The sequence below is a fragment of the Oncorhynchus nerka genome, linkage group LG3 (genome assembly GCF_034236695.1).
Source record: "Oncorhynchus nerka isolate Pitt River linkage group LG3, Oner_Uvic_2.0, whole genome shotgun sequence".
NCBI lineage: Eukaryota > Metazoa > Chordata > Actinopteri > Salmoniformes > Salmonidae > Oncorhynchus > Oncorhynchus nerka.
The window spans coordinates 9,521,567-9,541,162 of NC_088398.1; the positions used below are offsets into that span (position 1 = coordinate 9,521,567).

A 19,596-nucleotide genomic window follows, 5' to 3' on the forward strand; every position below is an offset into this window, starting at 1 on the left:
CAATATATATTTATATTTGAGAATATTCAAAGTAGCCACCCTTTGCCTTGATGACAGCTTTGCACACTTTTGGCATTTGTCACGCCCTGGCCATAGAAAGCTTTTTATTCTCTATGTTGGTTAGGTCGGGGTGTGACTAGGGTGGGTCATCTAGGGGATTATGTTTCTATATTGGCCAGGTATGGTACCCAATCAGAGGCAGCTGTTTGTTGTTGTCTCTGATTGGGGATCATATTTAGTCTTCACTATTATTATACAATGTAGAAAATAGTAAAACATAAAGAAAACCTTTTGAATCTCATTCAAAAGGTTTTCTTTATGTTTGACTATTTTCTAGTTCTAGTTGTGTCCAAACTTATGACTGGTACAGTATATTTTGCTTTATGCTGTTTTTTCTAACATTAAACTTTACAGATTTGAAGACAGACTGGCAAGTCAACTTTTTTTGTCTTGGCTAGCTAGCTAGCTGACTAATAATTATTTTCTTTGGATGGTGCATTTGGACACTGTACCAGCTTTTTTGTTTCACCTGGCTGCTGGTGCCTGATCTTTTGAAAACATAAATGGAGGAGTCAATTATGCTTTAGGTATATGAGAATGTCGGCACCAAAACACAGAAAATGACAACACCACGAACGGAAAACCCAATCTGAAATCTGTTTTTGTCGTGTAGACTTCCGGATATGTGATCTCTAAATGATATCCCTTTCATTGAATACCTCAATGTTCTTCACAAGTTACATTATAGCAATGACTTGAGTTCCAGTGTTAAAATGCAAAACATCAATTGAGGAGTCACCTGAAGCTTGAGAGGAAAAGGAGATGCAGTAGAGAAAAGCAGTGCTGAGGCAGCGGGCTCGTTGTGAGGACGACTGGCTACCACTCTGAACCGTGTGGTAAACTTTCTGGCGCCTAGAGCTGCTAAGGCATCACCCAAGTGGTTGCCACACATTGTGAAGGAGGAGAAGTCCAGTGGCTACATGGCTCAGGCTGGTTCCCAGAGTAGCCCTCTACAAGATCATCAGACTCCATCTCCAACAACCATCTCCCTAACCACATTAATCTGATCAAGCCATGAACTGACCCTCTACATTTTTGTAGGATGCATGCGCTCAAATACTTGGTTGACCTAGCTAGCTATAACTAGGTTACTCGCGATGATGTATTGCTTGACGTAGCTAGCTATAACTAGGTCACTCACGATGATGTATTGCTTGACCTAGCTAGCTATAACTAGGTTACTCACGATGATGTATTGCTTGACCTAGCTAGCTACTATTGAGATGCAGCCTGTGTATCAATTACAGTGCCAGTGTTACTATTGAATGAAAGGCCTCCACACAGTGACACAAGATGCAGTCCTTCAGCTTAATGTGTTGCTGTGAGCTACTGGCATTTAGGAATTTCAAGGCTTCTCCTTGTAGCAGTCTGGAGGATGTTTTTGAATACAAGCCTAAAATGTAGTCTTGAATTTGGTTGACAAGAACATTATTATTTTGATGACAGAATGAATGTGCCCCTGGACGTTCTTAGGTAAACTGTGACTACCTGTCCTAAGTTAAATATACATCAGTGGTGAAGCCTACAAGATGCTATAGGCATGATTGATAAGCACTTAACTTAATCAATGATTCCTGAGTGGAAGAATAATTGCCCTTATGTCCTGTATGTTAGACAAATTATGCAATGTGACATATTATAAAAACATGCCGTAAGCCTTTAGATGTGTTTTCTTGTTGTGTCAAAACATCTGGTTGTCAGAGACGACTGATGACACCAACATGCAGGCCTATGGAGTCACTTTGAAATTAACATGGAAGCTTACCACAGGTGAATTTCAAGTTTGAGTAGACTGGCATTTTACTTTGAGGGGCTGTTGTTGTTGTAGTAGTCTTACAAGTCACGTGTTGTTAGGCCTACTATTCATCAATATAAATCATAATAATAGGTTAGGACTATAATAAGGTTATAACATGGTGAGAATTACATTTCATCCTTACATGTTTTTGAATGATAGCCTGGGATAGTAGAAGACTATCAGTTCACCGGGGCTTACCATATTTGGTCTGTAGTGGGAGTCTCTGGTTGTTGTAAAAGGGAGCCAGCATATTGCTCATAGCTCCGAATAAGGAAGTGAGTCATATTTAAGGTGTAACTTCTCGCTTGCAACACTACGCAACACAGGGAAATCTCAATTGCATTATCATTCGCGTCCTCTGTCCTCGTAACCTTATCATAACCCATTGGAGGAGAAGGTCAGAGGGGCGGAATTGATTGCTTTCTCATCCAATGGGTTTTGAGAAAACGCGAGAGAGAGGACGCGAGGATTTCGCAATTGAGATATTCCCATAGACCAACGCAAAACCAGGAACGTGGACCGCTTTGAATGCACGAAAAAGAGAACAAGGAAGCAACATGTGCCGATAACTATACAAGTAATATGATCACAGCAATATAGAAAGGAAATAGAGAAAATAGTAATTGTACTGGATATTTAAAATACTGCGGTTATTATACAGGTAAGTGAGAAATATTGAGAAGTGTACCATATTTGTAAGTCAACCATTTGATGAGATTGAAAAATTATTTTATAAACAGATGTTGGCTCTTTCCAAGTGATTTAAATAACTTGGTTATTGTTTGGTTATTACAAACGTACATGTATTTATTATTTAGGGAATATGTTGCTTAATGACTAGAAATGACAGAAATTACAACAGCCTACTCACCACGACAATCCTTGTAGCATATAACAATTTAATTGTAGCCTAATATAATTGTTGTTTAGCTTTTTTATTCCCAAATCGAAGTATTATTTGAGTTTGTATATTTTAAACAATTTAAACTTCATCTTTAGGATAAACGCGGAATCTATTCAAGGAAACATTTAGAATTTCCAATTACATGGGGGGATTTCCGCGTTGAGAACCCACTCCCCTGTTCAATGTTTTCGAACGAAGCAAAAAAAAAGAAAGTCTACGCCACAACGCGGAAAATGGCAAAAACCACGGGCTGAACGGAAAACCCAATCTGAAATCTGTTTGACGTGTAGCCTACAGGATGTGTGATCTATATGATAATGATAACAATTTAATGTTCTTCACAAGTTACATTATAGCAATCACTTGAGTTCAAGTATTAAAATGTATCCAATCTCTGCAGTGTGGACTCTTTCCATAGGCTCAGGAAGCACGTGGCCGGAATATAGGACACTCAAATCCACTCTTTTAGATCTGAAGTTTCAGTGGTTTTCTTGCAATTTACATGAACTTGCTATCAACAAGACTCACCACATGGCATGGGCCAACAACCTAATGTATTGTATATGCTGCTATAACATTACTGTGCTATAACCATAATCTTCCAAGCAGCCATATTACTCAACAACAAACATATTCATTAACTGGTGTCAAATAAATACAGACAGCATGTATAACACAGAAGCTTCTCACTGCCAGTGTTCACTCATCTTAATAGGAACTAGTTATTATACAATTATTGGTTATTAAATAGGTTATTGAACTGTGTTAGGCTCAGTGGGCTGGTTCAGAATATTGGGACACCATGTCAATTTTCTCACCCTTGCACAACATGGACTGACATGTATGTTGTTATTGGGCTGTAAGAGAGGTCATGTCTCAGTCTTTACACAAAGATCAATACAGTAATGCTGCAATACCAACACCTCAGTGTTACTGCTTTGTCTGTTAGAGACAGTGGGCCACTGTGTACTGTCACTCATAGACTCTGCTTCTGGAACGGTTGCTCTGCTTGTAAATGCAATATACCCAGGCTCCTTTTCACCTCTTTATCACCTGATTTACTTACCGAAAGGCACATCTCAATAGGGGGGGGGGCGCTTTCATCTTCAAATAAAATTCTATTGGTCACATACACATATTTAGCAATGTTATTGTGGGTGTAGCGAAATGCACACAAATCTAAAAGTAAAACAATGGAATTAAGAAATATATAAATATTAGGATGAGCAATGTCAGTGTGGCATTGACTAGAATACAGTAAATATGGTATATAGTATATACAGAATGCAGTATATACATATAAAATGAGTAAAACAGTATGTAAACATTATTAAAGTGACTAGTGTTCCGTTATTAAAGTGATTCCATGTCTATGTGCATAGGGTAGCAGCCTCTAGGGTAAAGGGTTGCGTAACCGGGTGGTAGCCGGCTTGTGATGACTATTTAACAGTCTGATGGCCTTGAGATAGAAGCTGTTTTTCAGTCTCTCGGTCCAACCTTTGATGCACCTGTACTGACCTCTCCTTCTGGATGATAGTGGGGTGAACAGGCCGTGGCTCGGGTGGTTGATGTCCTCTATTTTCTCCTCAAACGAGAGGATGCCGATCACATCAGACCAACTCCTTTAAGTTTGCAGTTGTGTTTAAGAAAACATTATTTTTCTCCAAACGTATTGTTTTAACCTTAAGTGTGTGTACCAGAGGAGGCTGGTGAAGGGAGGACAGCTCATAATACCGAATGGAATGGTATCAAACATTCCACTTATTCCGTTCCAGCAATTACTATGAGCCCGCCCTCCCCAGTTAAAGTGCCACCAGCCACCATTGGTGTGAACATTACTCTATTTATACTCTGGATATTCTTTTTTAACAGGAAAAGTTCAAAAATAGCCTGAGTGCTTCTTTAAACCTCTTGGCCCCCTTAGGAGCATAGGGCATCCACCATGGCTCTCCACCTCACTTCTGTGTGAGGGCTTTTGATCTAGAACAGGTATTCCCAAACGGGGGTACACGCAATGCCGTCGGGGATATGCCAAATAAAAATGTGATTCACATTTTCGAACAGTTCATTTATATTTTCCAACGAGGCTATACATTTGGGTAAGTTTTCTTTCTCGCCTGAGTAGCCTCGTTTCACTGCCAAAAATGTAATTAATCCATCTAGTGTTCAGCAAAATAACAACACAATGTCAAGTACGGTTAGCCTAATCATATAATTAACATCCAATCACAAATCTCTCGCAGGAATTCCACTAACGGTCCGTATGTAACCAAATGTAGCTGCTGTTCGTGTTGGTATCTGTACTGATGGCGCAAAAGCCATGACAGGGAGACATAGTGGAGTGTAATGCTCGTGCAAGCAGTTGCTCCCGACACCACTTGGGTAAACTGTAGAATACACCGAGAGGCTTCTGCTGCCATGGGAATGCCTGACAGCTTGAAATACGTTTTGGACACTACAGTGAAAATGGTTAACTTTGTTAAAGCAAGGCCCCTGAACTCTCGTGTATTTTCTGCATTATGCAATGAAATGGGCAGCGACCATGTAACACTTTTACAACATACAGAAGAAGAACAAATAAGGTTTTATATGTAAGATGGTTAAATAAAGAGCAAAATGATTGATTATTATTATATTATTATTTGTGCCCTGGTCCTTTTAGAGCTCCTTGTCACTTCCCACGAGCCGGGTTGTGACAAAAACTCATTCTTATGTTTCATAAATGTATCGTATAGTGTGTGGCAGGCTTACAATGATGGCAAAAAACTACATTTGAAAGTGCGCTGACCTGTCACGCCCTGACCATAGAAAGCTTTTTATTCTCTATGTTGGTTAGGTCGGGGTGTGACTAGGGTGGGTCATCTAGGGGATTATGTTTCCATGTTGGCCAGGTATGGTTCCCAATCAGAGGCAGCTGTTTGTCGTTGTCTCTGATTGGGGATCATATTTAGGCGGCTTTTTCCCCTTTGTGCTTTGTGAGATCTTGACTATGGGTAGTTGCCTGTTAGCACTATTGTTAGCTTCACCTTTTGTTTGAGATTTATTGTTTTGTTTTGCTGTGAGTTTCACTTAGTCATAAAAAGATGTGGAAACCAGATCACGCTGGGCTTTGGTCCACTTATTATGACGATCATGACATGACCCTGGTGCTAGAAGGGGTACGCAGCTGGAGGTTGAATGTTTGAAAGGGTACGGGACTATAAAAAGTTTGGGAGCCACTGATCTAGGACATACAGATCTAGGATATATATGAGGGTGTTCATGGCATTACATTTTTTAACTGAAAAATGTCATTTATAGACAGGAAGATGTTTAATTCTGGTCTCAGTGGTCCTAACATATTCTAATCTAATCACAAGCAACGTCCACATCAATCCAGTCTAAATAAGGTAGTGAATGATTTAGTCACGACAGCGATAATGGCACTTTAATATGCAAAGTTTATGATGTCAGATGAGGCAACCAGTAAATGACTGGGCCATCATCTAACATGAGGTCAGCTCTCTGAGCTGTAAGAGGTTTCACACTAGACTGCAGAGTGGAGTGGAGCATTGCACAGAATGAAACTTCTCACCACCTGTTGACTTGATAACCCTCGCCATTACATGCCCTGGCCTAGATACTGCACAAGAACCACATTACCAAGTTCAGAGATGCTCATGTCTCTCAGTGTCCTCAGTGATGTACAGCAGTGGCCAAAATATGTGTCTGTTAGTTACACTTTTGAGAAATGGCTTTACAGTTGTAGAATCTTAATTTGATCACTCTGTTGTTGCTGAAATACACCGCAGGAAATGCAGAGGAGCACACTATCACATATTAACAATATTGCACTTTTCATGTAGCCTACCTTTGGCGAGCTGATGTCCTAACCACCGATCAAGCAACATTATTGACTAAACGTTCCAATCCAGTCGCTGCAGGATTATTTTGCTGTGACAATATAGGTCAAACTAAGATCCTACATCTATATGTTGCTGTGCAGTCTGAAAAAGAACAAACATGTGGCGATAGTTGTGGTCGATATTATTAGACTGAAAGACATTATGTGGCTGTGAAGTTAGAGAAGTGGTCAGACTGGGAACTACTCGGTCAGAACAATGTGATGAGTCAGTAGTCTGTGTCTGTAACAGTCTGTGTTACTGTATTTCTGCAAAGATGTAGGATCTTCATTTGGTCACCCTGTTGCAGGAGAACTTTCCTGCATAGCAGGACATTTTAAACTTGTAGTGTATTTGAGGTTTAAAAAGGCTTCTGAAGTTTATAATTTCCACTTTGAAATTTCAGACTTGATTTTCCCTTACAAAAAAATGTGACCCCTACAGAAACATACATGAATAATAATCCACATAATAATTCACATTTTCTGGTGCTGCAGGATTGTTTTCCTGCTATAGCAAAACTCAAATTAAGATCCTACATCACTAACTTCTCACTGACATTCCTATTGTGTTTCAACATGGTGATGAAAACAATCTTTTTCAGTCTATTCAAATTGGTCCATGTCACATTTTTAGACGAGATCACATGTATAACCAAATAGTCTACCCTTCTTCTGTACACCCCTAAGGTAAAAAGGAATACCATTCTGTCACCCCCCTGTAAATATCCTGTTGCCTATCTAACATTCTTTCTTTCCACCGGCGGTGGGACGAGGCAGTTTAAGAGTGCAGACTAGAGGCACCACCTGCAAATGCTTTTCAGTTATGCCAGCTATCTGAAACAGGAAATCCTAGCTGAAAAACCATCGTCAGCTCGGTTTAGAGAGTTGTCTTCAGACTGGGGGTACTGTTTGTAGTGTGTATCTGTGTCTGTCTGCGTGTGTGTGTATGTGAAAGAGAGATAGAGGGAGAGAGTCTCGACATAACATCCTGAGGCACACTGAGTTCTTCAAGGACTTGTGACTGTGTACTGGTAGAGTTCTAATGAAAAATGCATTCTGTTATTGAATAAGATACAATCACAGTACCATGTGATCATCAAAAGCATTTGAAAGCAATATTTTGAAATAATAATGTATTGAATAGGACTTTGTTCCCTCACCACCTGGTATTTCTCTACAACTGAGTGACAACTTGGTTACTAACTGTATAAGCTCACTGAACCTACCCCACTGGGGCAAAACTGGTTGAATCAACATTGTTTCCTCATCATTTCAACCACCAAAACCAATGTGATGACTTTGAATCAACTTGGGAAACTAATTGGATTTGCATAAAGTCATCAACATAAGGGTATTTAGTATTTTTTTTCTCACCTAAATCCATGGACGCAATTTTTCTTCTCTCTTCAGATTTCACATTGAATTCAGGCTAGTTGACACTCAACCAAATGTAAATCAAAACTAGACGTTGAACTGACATCTGTGCCCAGTGGGACTGTACGGTAAAGCTATTTGTTATGTTGGTCTTAAGGGAAATTAACGTCTTGTGAACTGTAGAAACAAATTGTTTTTGTACAATTGCTTAACAGTTTACATAATGCCGTTAGTACATATTTGTGTCACCAGACAAAGTCTGTCACCTCCGGGAAGATGCTTAAGGTGGAATATAATTGTCACGCCTTCCTCAAGCTGATGCAACTAATGTTTATTTCAAAATCTCCCTGACTCTCTCTGTATGTCAGGTCTACACTAACAACAACAATTAACCCTCGCACCTCGACTAAACCAGAGCAGGAAGTCAACACACTTGCACTCCTCACATACGTAGTTTCATGATGGCTAATCAGCTACACTGGCTCAGCGTTTCTGCTATGCTGGCAAACATTACACTTCTTTGACCGGTACTGTAGGCAGGGGTTGTACTGTACCTTCTCCCCTGTGTCAATCTGACACTGTCTGGCACTATTGAGAAGAAACAGACACTGTATCTATCAGAAGGCACATACTGTACCTTTTGTTTGTAACTGAATCTGACACGTTTTGCGTATGTAACATATTGATTTGCCAACATGGCCTATGAGTCTATTTGCATCTTGTTTGCCTGTATACAAACTACGACCTTTGGCTCCCAGTTTGTTTCAACAACAGAAGGCCAGTCTGACTTGCATACATTGAACATACACCTCTAGTGTGGTCTGAAGGTAATGATAATAGAAAACACAGTGGCTAAATACCCTAGGAAGTGGTCTTATCCGAGGAGCTGACTTCCTCCTGCCCAACATGAGACTGAAAGGCAGACTGTGAAATAGGGCTATTCTGGGGTTTGAGGAACTGCAAAAATAATTTTGTTGACAGTGGTGTTGGCTTGTGAATTGTACACACACGCTGTAGTTTCAGGAATATTTATTTCATGTTGTACAGTTGGTTCAAATCTTCTAAATTAGTTGAGTAGCTTTACAGGATAGACAAATGTTTTCTGCACCTATTTCCTCACAGAAACTATGAAGAGAGAGGTAAATGCCGGGGTGAATTTCCTGAGACGCCTAGCCGTGGAGCGGGGTGGCTTAGATGGAACCAAAGCTGACGCTTTTGCTGAAAAGCTGCGGCAACTTCTGGTTGACAAATTCAAAGACCACTGGTACCCCGACAACCCCAACAAAGGACAGGCATTCAGGTAAACAACAAGGGAAGTGAAATATTAAGGAATTGAAGTAACTGGGTTGTTATTTCGTGTGGATGTCTATGAGAAGATACATATACAGTGATGTGAAAAGGTATTTGTCCCCTTCCTGATTTCTTATTTTTTATGCACATTTGTCACACTTAAATGTTTCAGATCAAACCAATTTAAATAACCCAAGTAAACACAAAATTGAATTTTTAAGTGATGATTTTATTTATTAAGGGATTAAGGAAAAAAGCTATCCGAACCTTCATGGCCCTATGTGAAAAAGTAATTGCCCCCTGAACCTAATACCTGGTTGTGCCACCCTCAGCAGCAACAACTGCAATCAAGCATTTGCGATAACTGGCAATGAGTCTTTCACATCGCTGTAGAGGAATTTTGGCCCACTCTTCTTTGCAGAATTGTTTTAATTCAGCCACATTGGAGGGTTTTCGAGCATGAACCACCTTTTTAAGGTCACGCCACAGCATCTCAATCGGATTCAAGTCCGGACTTTGATTAGGCCACTCCAAAACCTTCATTTTGTTTTTTTAAGTCATTCAGAGGTGGACTTGCTGGTGTGTTTTGGATCATTGTCCTGCTGCAGAACCCAAGTGTGCTTCAGCTTGAGGTCACGAACTGATGGCCGGACATTCTGCTTCAGGATTTTTTTGGTAGAGAGCAGAATTCATGGTTCCATCAAATCACAGCAAGTCGCCCAGTTCCTGAAGCAGCCCCAGACCATCACACTACCACCACCATATTTGACTGTTGGTATGATGTTCTTTTTCTGAAATGCTGTTACTTTTACGCCAGATGTAGCGGGACGCACACCTTCCAAAAAGTTCAACTTTTGTCTCGTCAGTCCACAGAATATTTTCTCAAAAGTCTTGGGGATCATCAAGATGTTTTTTTTGCCAAAAGTGAGACAAGCCTTTATGTTCCTTTTGGTCAGCAGTGGTTTTTGCCTTGGAACTCTGCCATGGAGGCCATTTTTCCCTAGTCTCTTTCTTATGGTTGAGTCATGAACACCAACCTTAACTGAGGCAAGTGAGGCCTGCAGTTCTTTAGATGTTGTTGTGGGTTCTTTTGTGACCTTTGGTAGGTCGGGCACTCCTGGGAAGGTTCACCACTGTTCCAAATGTTTCCATTTGTGGTTAATGGCTCTCACCGTGGTTTGCCGGAGTCCCAAAGCTTTAGAAATGGCTTTGTAACCTTTTCCAGACTGATAGATGTTAATTACTTTGTTTCTCATCTGTTCCTGAATTTCTTTGGATCGCGACATGATGTCTTGCTTTTTGAGATCTTTTGGCCTACTTCACTTTGTCAGACAGGTTCTATTTAAGTAATTTCTTGATTCATCAGGTCTGGCAGTAATCAGGCCTGGGTATGGCTAGTGAAATTGAACTCTGATTTCCAAAAAATGTGATTAACCACAGTAAATTCATGATTTAACAAGGTGGGGCAATTGTCACATAGGGCCATGAAGGTTTGGATAGCTTTTTTCCCTTAATAAATACAATTATCACTTAAAAACTACATTTTGTGTTTACTTGGGTTATCTTTGTGTAATATTAAAATTTGCTTGATGATCTGAAACATTTAAGTGTGACAAATGTGCAAAGAAATAAGAAATCAGGAAGGGGACAAATAGTTTTTCACAGCACTGTATATGATAAGTTGACTGTGGTCCAGGTGAACAGCTCTCTGCCCTTTGACCTCTCTTAGGTGCATCAGGGTAAGCGGGGGTGTGGTGTATGATGAGGAGGTGCTGAGAGCGTGTGAGGAGAGCAAGCTCAAACCCAGCGAGCTGGGCCTCCCATGCGAGATTGCGCTGTGGATCGACCCACTGGAGGTGTGCGCACGGTGAGTCACACTATGTTACTCACACGTGCACAGACGTACACACACAGTGAGACAGTGACATACTCAGTCTCAGAAGGCAGAGGAAGAAGGCTTTCATTCATCATTCATTGTACAGTCATACAGTCAGCTCTCTGGAGGTACCATATTTATCATCATGATGCATGTGTTGTACGAACCTGCCCACTATGTGATGACTCATCAAGTTACGGTAGGAGGAGGGTGAGAAAATACAACAACTACAATGAGGGAATGATCCTGAGGGAGAATTTTACTGCAGTGGGCTAAATCACGGTCACAGTGATTATTGGTAGTCTTAAACATATCTATTGTGAAACAAAAGCATACACCTCACAGACATGGTTATGGGCTTAAAAAACAGAAGACACCTGTTCCATGTCAGATTTAGAGTTGAAATGTATTCAATTTAGAGTTTGCATCCTAATATTACACTTTATATACATCACAGAAGACTGAAATTTTAAAATAATGTTTGACATAGAAACACCAGATTTTCGGCGGCTTTTTTGATTATGAAATTATGAAAAATATTAATAACATTCCACCCATGAGGCCACTAGGTAATTTGACTGCAGGAAATAGCTACAAGGTGGTTTATAGGTCATTCCACTGTGTTTTGTTACAGAAACTAATGTATTCTCTTTCCTTTCTCACAGGTCAGGGGAGAACTGCAGGTACTTCACAGTAGCACGTTTCAAAGAAGGAGAAGAGGAGGATGAGGAAGATGTGAAAGGAGACAAAGATGTTGACCTGGATACGTCTGACTACCACTCTGCCAGCTCGTCTGACTGTGGCTCTGCTGTCTCCAGCGATACAGAGGAGGAGGGGAAGGATGGAGAGACGGACGGAAGAAAAGATGAGGAGAAGACGAAAGAGAAAGAGGGAAAGAAGGAGAAGGCGGAGGGCGAACCTTATGTGATTGCCATGATGCCCAGGGTTCGGGATAGGTTCCGGGGGGAGCATGCTCAACAGAAGGTCACCAAAACACTGGTAAGAACTTTTCGGTTAATCTACATCACCTTAATGTGGTACCAAATCTCCCTCTCTGACATCCACAATGTAGCACTATGGACACGTGGATTCACGTAGCACCAGATCCTACACATCCAGAGGAAGTGATCTCTAAGTACTATCTGATTGAATTGAAGATGAATTATAATCAGAATCCTATCTAAGTTCTCTCTCCCTATGTTCTCCAGCTCCAGCCCACCTCTCAGCATTACTTCTACCACCCTGCCCCTGTGTGGCCCACAACATACAAGAAGAAGGGTCCTGTGTTCCTCACCACAATGTATGCGCCTCCACCTCCACCTCCTCCAGTGTTCGGCTACTACGTCCTGCCCCAGCCACCCCCGCAGTTCATCATGCCTTATGCCACTCTGCAGCCATGGGGGGCTGTGAAGAACTAAACCAACTGGTTGGAGAGGGGGAGGTTAAACTGCCATTAAGCCAATCACAATGGGTCTATGCAGGTTTTTGAAGGTGTGGGTGAGGCGCAATTAAGATAGTTTGACAAAATATTTGAAGGGTTAGCGAGGAGCAGAACTTGAGTCATTATATCATTTTTTAATTGCTGAACACTTCATTTTTTTCTTTTTGGTGACAATCAGTTTTGGGGATTTCCTCTATGTAACTTTCTTAGGTAGAATTGCCACTGAAGTAAACAGGGATTATACTAAAACAAGCATTTAGCAAATATTGCTACAGGCACTTCCCTAAGGGCTACCAGTGGGTTTAGGGTAATCCACCGATTAAAAGTAGTCTATTCATATGATTCGTATTGACAAAAAGCAGTGGAACTGGCTTTGAGTTACAGAGTGGAGTTGGAGGGCTGTATTCCTTCATTGGGTGCTCATAACATCTCAGGAATCCTCAGCAATAAGCTGAAAAAAAAGCTTCTTTGATGATTTTAGATATTTTTGTAAATATTATAGACTACCTTTCATCTGTCACCTCTAAGCATCAACATTGTAAATATGTACTGTAAGATACAGAGCAGTTCATGGTCCTGCTGGGCCTAAAATACTTCTGGTTTTTGTTTCTTCTGGTAGTTAATTGGACTCACCTGGTGTCACAGGTCTGAATCAGTCCCTGATAAGGAGAGGATGAAAAGCAGTAGTGTATCAGGACCTAGATTGGACAGCCCGTAGACTGTAGTGATATGCAGTTACATGTAGTAACATACGTACCGTGTCTCTTGAGTTCTCTGAAGCTGCATCTAACTGCACATCATTACAATATAATGTATCAATATGAGACAATAGTCTTATTATTTTTGACAATTCACTGTGATTGTAACCTGTATATTTTACCTGTCAAGTACAAACTTCTCTCTATTTTATAATAATTAACAGACCAACCAGAAGCTTTTTGTACATACTGTAACCTGTTAACAAATAGTCATTATCAACCACATTTGCTTTTTGAATTTGTTGTAATTTATTTTTCCACCTGTGGGTGGTACCAAAATCACTGTTGTAAAGTCAAATTCCATGCATTTTTATGGATATTCTTTATTTTACATATCTTGATAAAGTTTGTAGTGTTGGTGCATGTATAATTTTAATAATGATTTGTTTATCATTTCCTGATTTATAAATCTTTAGTCTGCTAAAGGCCAGATTGAAGAACATCACAATTGTGATGTACTCTTATAATCTCCACTCGGCACAGCCTGGTTCCTCTCTAGGTTTCTTCCTAGGTCCGTGCTGCATTGATTGCTGTTAGGGGTTTTAGGCTGTGTTTCTGTATAGCACTTTGTGACATCTGCTGATGTAAAAAGGGCTTTATAAATAAATGTGATTGATTGCTGGGATAAAATGGGTCTGGACTGAACTGTATTCACTCATGTATAATCAGTCTTTCATGGATTTACTGTAAATTGTTTTATATATTGGAAATTAAAAATGCTTGGGTGATCCAAATGTTTAGCTTTAATATGAATAGATGTTTTCATAACTTAATACCTATATTCTCTATTTTTATACTGGCTTTTATTGGCCCATTGGTCTGCTCTGGATGTATATTTATTCAATTTTATGAATTGCCTTTTCACTTGTTCTGAGTACAGAGCAGTACTCTGTATTCACACGATTCTTACTGTATCTGATAGACAATTGTCCATGCTAATGTTTATGTTAAGCTGTGTCAGTTTTTATACTGATATCATCTCTCTGTCTTGTCAGCACATATCATTAAATCAATCGATTTATAAAATGAAATTGTGTTTTTGCAATCTGTTACCTTGTGTATACTGTACTGTTTCACACAGACAAATACTGTATTGAGAGAACATGTATATATTTACATGCGCAAGAGCTGTGGACACCTGATTGTCGAACATCTACTTTCAAAATATATGGGCATTAATATGGAGTTGGTCTCCCCTTTGCAGGCAGTCATTGTAAATAAGAATTTGTTCTTAACTGACTTGCCTAGTTAAATTAAATTTAAATTTAAAAAATGCTGCTATAACAGCCTCCACTCTTCTGAGAAGGCTTTCCAGTAGATGTTGGAACATTGCTGCGGGGACTTGCTTCCATTCAGCCACAACAGCATTAGTGAAGTCGGCACTAATGTTGGGTGATTAGGCCTGGTTCGCAGTCGGCGTTCCAATTCATCCCAGAGGTCAGGGCTCTGTGCAGGCCAGTGACCGCACCGGCATTGTCATGCTGAAACAGGAAAAGGCCTTCCCCAATCTGTTGCCATAAAGTTGGAAGCACAGAATTGTCTAGAATTTTATTGTACACTATAGCAACTTAGGGACCTAGCCTGAACAATGAAAAACAGTCCCAGACCATTATTTCTCCTCCAGAATCCAATGACGGCGAGCTTTACACCACTCCAGCCCATGCTTGGCATCACGCATGGTGATCCTAGGCTTGTGTGCAGCTGCTCAGCCATCAAAACCCATTTCATGACGCTCCCGACAAACAGTTCTTGTGCTGACGTTGCCTCCAGAGGCAGTTTGGAACTTGGCAATGAGTGTTGCAACTGGGGACAGATGTCTTTTACACGCTTCGCGCTTCAGCACAGTCCCATTCTGTGAGCTTGTATGGCCTACCACTTCGCGGCTGAGTCGTTGTTGCTCCTAGATGTTTCCACTTCACAAATAACAGCACTAACAGTTGACCGAGGCAGCTCTAGCGAGGCAGAAATTTGATGAACTGGCTTGTTGGACGGTGCCACGTTGAAAGTCACTGAGCTCTTCAGTAAGGCCCTTCTACTGCCAATGTTTGTCTATGGAGATTGCATAGCTGTGTACTCAAATCAAATTTATTTATATAGCCCTTCGTACATCAGCTGATATCTCAAAGTGCTGTACAGAAACCCAGCCTAAAACCCCAAACAACAAGCAATGCAGGTGTAGAAGCACGGTGGCTAGGAAAAACTCCCTAGAAAGGCCAAAATCTAGGAAGAAACCTACAAACGGACCAGGCTATGAGGGGTGGCCAGTCCTCTTCTGGCTGTGCCGGATGGAGATTATAACAGAACATGGCCAATATGTTCAAATGTTCATAAATGACCAGCATGGTCAAATAATAATAATCACAGGCAGAACAGTTGAAACTGGAGCAGCAGCACGGCCAGGTGGACTGGGGACAGCAAGGAGTCATCATGCCAGGTAGTCCTGAGGCATGGTCCTAGGGCTCAGGTCCTCCGAGAGAGAGAAAGAAAGAAAGAGAGAAAGAAAGAAAGAATTAGAGAGCATACTTAAATTCACACAGGACACCGGATAAGACATGAGAAGTACTCCAGATATAACAAACTGACCCTAGCCCCCCGACACATAAACTACTGCAGCATAAATACTGGAGGCTGAGACAGGAGGGGTCAGGAGACACTGTGGCCCCATCCGATGATACCCCCGGACAGGGCCAAACAGGGAGGATATAACCCAACCCACTTTGCCAAACCACAGCCCCCACACCACTGGAGGGATATCTTCAACCACCAACTTACCATCCTGAGACAAGGCCGAGTATAGCCCACAAAGATCTCCGCCACGGCACAACCCAAGGGGGGGTGCCAACCCAGACAGGAAGATCACATCAGTGACTCAACCCACTCAAGTGACACACCCCTCCTAAGGACAGCATGAAAGAGCACCAGTAAGCCAGGGACTCAGCCCCTGTAATAGGGTTAGAGGCAGAGAATCCCAGTGGAAAGAAGGGACCCGGCCAGGCAGAGACAGCAAGGGCGGTTCGTTGCTCCAGAGCCTTTCCGTTCACCTTCACACTCCTGGGCCAGACTACACTCAATCATATGATCCACTGAAGAGATGAGTCTTCAGTAAAGACTTAAAGGTTGAGACCGAGTTTGTGTCTCTCACATGGGTAGGCAGACCATTCCATAAAAATAGAGCTCTATAGGAGAAAGCCCTGCCTCCAGCTGTTTGCTTAGAAATTCTAGGGACAATTAGGAGGCCTGCGTCTTGTGACCGTAGTGTACGTGTAGGTATGTACGGCAGGACCAAATCAGAGAGATAGGTAGGAGCAAGTCCATGTAATGCTTTGTAGGTTAGCAGTAAAACCTTGAAATCAGCCCTTGCCTTGACAGGAAGCCAGTGTAGGGAGGCTAGCACTGGAGTAATATGATACAATTTTTTGGCTCTAGTCAGGATTCTAGAAGCCGTATTTAGCACTAACTGAAGTTTATTTAGTTATTTATCCGGGTAGCCGGAAAGTAGAGCATTGCAGTAGTCTAACTTAGAAGTAACAAAAGCATGGATTAATTTTTCTGCATCATTTTTGGCCAGAAAGTCTCTGATTTTTGCAATGTTACATAGATGGAAAAAAAGCTGTCATTGAAACAGTCTTGATATGTTTGTCAAAAGAGATCAGGGTCCAGAGTAACGCCGAGGTCCTTCACAGTTTTATTTGAGACGACTGTACAACCATTAAGATTAATTGTCAGATTCAACAGAAGATCTCCTTGTTTCTTGGGACCAAGAACAAGCATCTCTGTTTTGTCCGAGTTTAAAAGTAGAATGTTTGCAGCCATCCACTTCCTTATATCTGAAACACAGGCTTCCAGCGAGGGCAATTTTGGGGCTTCACGATGTTTCATTGAAATGTACAGCTGTGTGTTATCCGCATAGCAGTGAAAGTTAACATTATGTTTTCGAATGACATCCCCAAGAGGTAAAATATATAGTGAAAACAATAGTGGTCCTAAAACGGAACCTTGAGGAACACTGAAATTTACAGTTGATTTGTCAGAGGACAAACCATTCACAGAGACAAACTGATATCTTTACGACAGATAAGATCTAAACCAGGCCAGAACTTGTCCGTGTAGACCAATTTGGGTTTCTAATCTCTCCAAAAGAATGTGGTGATCAATGGTATCAAAAGCAGCACTAAGGTCTAGGAGCACGAGGACAGATGCAAAGCCTCGGTCTGATGCCATTAAAAGGTAATTTACCACCTTCACAGGTGCAGTCTCAGTGCTATGATGGGGTCTAAAACCAGACTGAAGCATTTCGTATACATTGTTGGTCTTCAGGAAGGCAGTGAGTTGCTGCGCAACAGCCTTTTCTAAAAATTTTGAGAGGATTTGAAGACACTCGATTTTATACACCTGTCAGAAATGGGTGTGGGTGAAATAGCTGAATCCACTAATTTGAAGGGGTGTCAACATACAGTACCAGTAAAAATGTTGGGTTTTTCAGGGTTTTTCCTTTAGTTTTACTATTTTCTGCATTGAAAAATAATGGTGAATAACACACATATAGAATCATGTAGTAACCAAAAAAAGTGTTAAACAAATCCAAATATATTTTATATTTGAGATTCTTCAAAGTAGCCACCCTTTGCCTTGATGACAGCTTTGCACACCTTTGCACACCCATGGCATTCTCTCAACCAGCTTCACCTGGAATGTTTTTCCATTGTCCTGTTGAAAAACAAATGATAGTCCCACTAAGCGCAAACCAGATGGGATGGCATATTGCTGCAAAATGCTGTGGTAGCCATGCTGGTTAAGTGTGCCTTGAATTCGAAATAAATCACTGACAGTGTCACCAGTAAAGCACCCCCATACCACCACACCTCCTTCTCCATGCTTCATGGCGGGAACTACACTTGCAGAGATCATTGGTTCACCTACTCTGCGTCTCACAAAGACACGGCCGGTTGGAACCCAAATCTCAAATTAGGACCAAAAGACATATTTCCACCAGTCTAATGTCAATTTCTCATGTTTCTTGGCCCAAACAGGTCTCTTTTTCTTACTGGTGTCCTTTAGTAGTGGTTTCTTTGCAGCAATTCGATCATGAAGGCATGATTCACACAGTCTCCCCTGAACAGTTGATGTTGAGATGTGTCTGTTACTTGAACTCTGTGAAGCATTTATTTGGGCTGCAATTTCTGAGGCTGGTAACTCTAATAAACTAACTCTGGCTCTTCCTTTCCTGTGGCGAGCCTCATGAGAGCCAGTTTCATCAAGTGCTTGATGGTTTTTGCGACTGCACTTAAAGCAACTTTCAAAGTTCTTGAAATGTTCTGTGTTGACTGACCTTCATGTCTTAAAGTAATGATGGACTGTCGTTTCTCTTTGCTTATTTGAGTTGTTCTTGCCATAATATAGACTTGGTCTTTTACCAAATAAGGCTATCTTCTGTATACCACCCCACCCTTGTCACAACAGAACTGATAGGCTCAAACGCATTAAGGAAAGAAATTCCAGCAAAGCTGACACCAAGGCAAATATATTTAGATTTTTTTAACACTTTTATGGTTACTACATGATTCAATATGTGTTATTTTATAGTTTGATGTCTTCATTATTATTCTACAATGTAGAAAATAGTAAAAATAAAGAAAACCCTGGAATGAGTAGGTGTGTCCAAACTTTTGACTGGTACTGTACTTTTGTATATATAGTGTACTCCGGACTCTGACATTGCTCGTCTTAATATTTCTTAATTCCATTCTTTTAGTTTTTAAATTTGTGTGTATTGTTGTGTATTGTTAGATATCACTGCACTGTTGGAGCTAGGAACACAAGCATTTCGCTACACCCGCAATAATGTTTGTGTATGGAGATTGCATGGCTGTGTGCTCAATTTTATACACCTGTTAGCAATGGGTGTTGCTTAAATAGCAGAATCCACTCATTTGAAGGGGTGTCCATATACTTTTGTATATATATATATATATATATATATATATAGTGTACTATGTTGGCCTTTGGCCCAGTTTTATCAAATCAGTCTCCACCAATTAACCATAACCCTGTTTTCACAACCTCTCCCGGACACTGATACAGAGACCAGGTCAGGTCAGGTCGTGATACAGATACCAGGTCCGGTCCTGATACAGAGACCAGGTCAGGTCCAGTAGAAAGCCACTCTGAGGCGGTCATCCAGTCATTTAGAGCCGTGAGAGTAGTGACACTGT

General features: G+C 40.9%; 1 protein-coding gene across 1 annotated transcript; it reads left to right on the forward strand.

Annotated features, from left to right (window-relative positions):
• The first annotated feature begins 2,348 nt into the window (after positions 1-2,348).
• si:dkey-79d12.5 (protein BTG3) lies at positions 2,349-14,415 on the forward strand. The gene is made up of 5 exons (XM_029621160.2): positions 2,349-2,519; positions 9,142-9,319; positions 11,039-11,176; positions 11,851-12,184; positions 12,394-14,415. The coding sequence occupies exons 2-5, from the start codon at positions 9,147-9,149 to the stop codon at positions 12,601-12,603; spliced, it is 855 nt and encodes a 284-aa protein (XP_029477020.1). The 5' UTR covers positions 2,349-2,519; positions 9,142-9,146; the 3' UTR covers positions 12,604-14,415.
• The last annotated feature ends 5,181 nt before the right edge of the window (positions 14,416-19,596 follow it).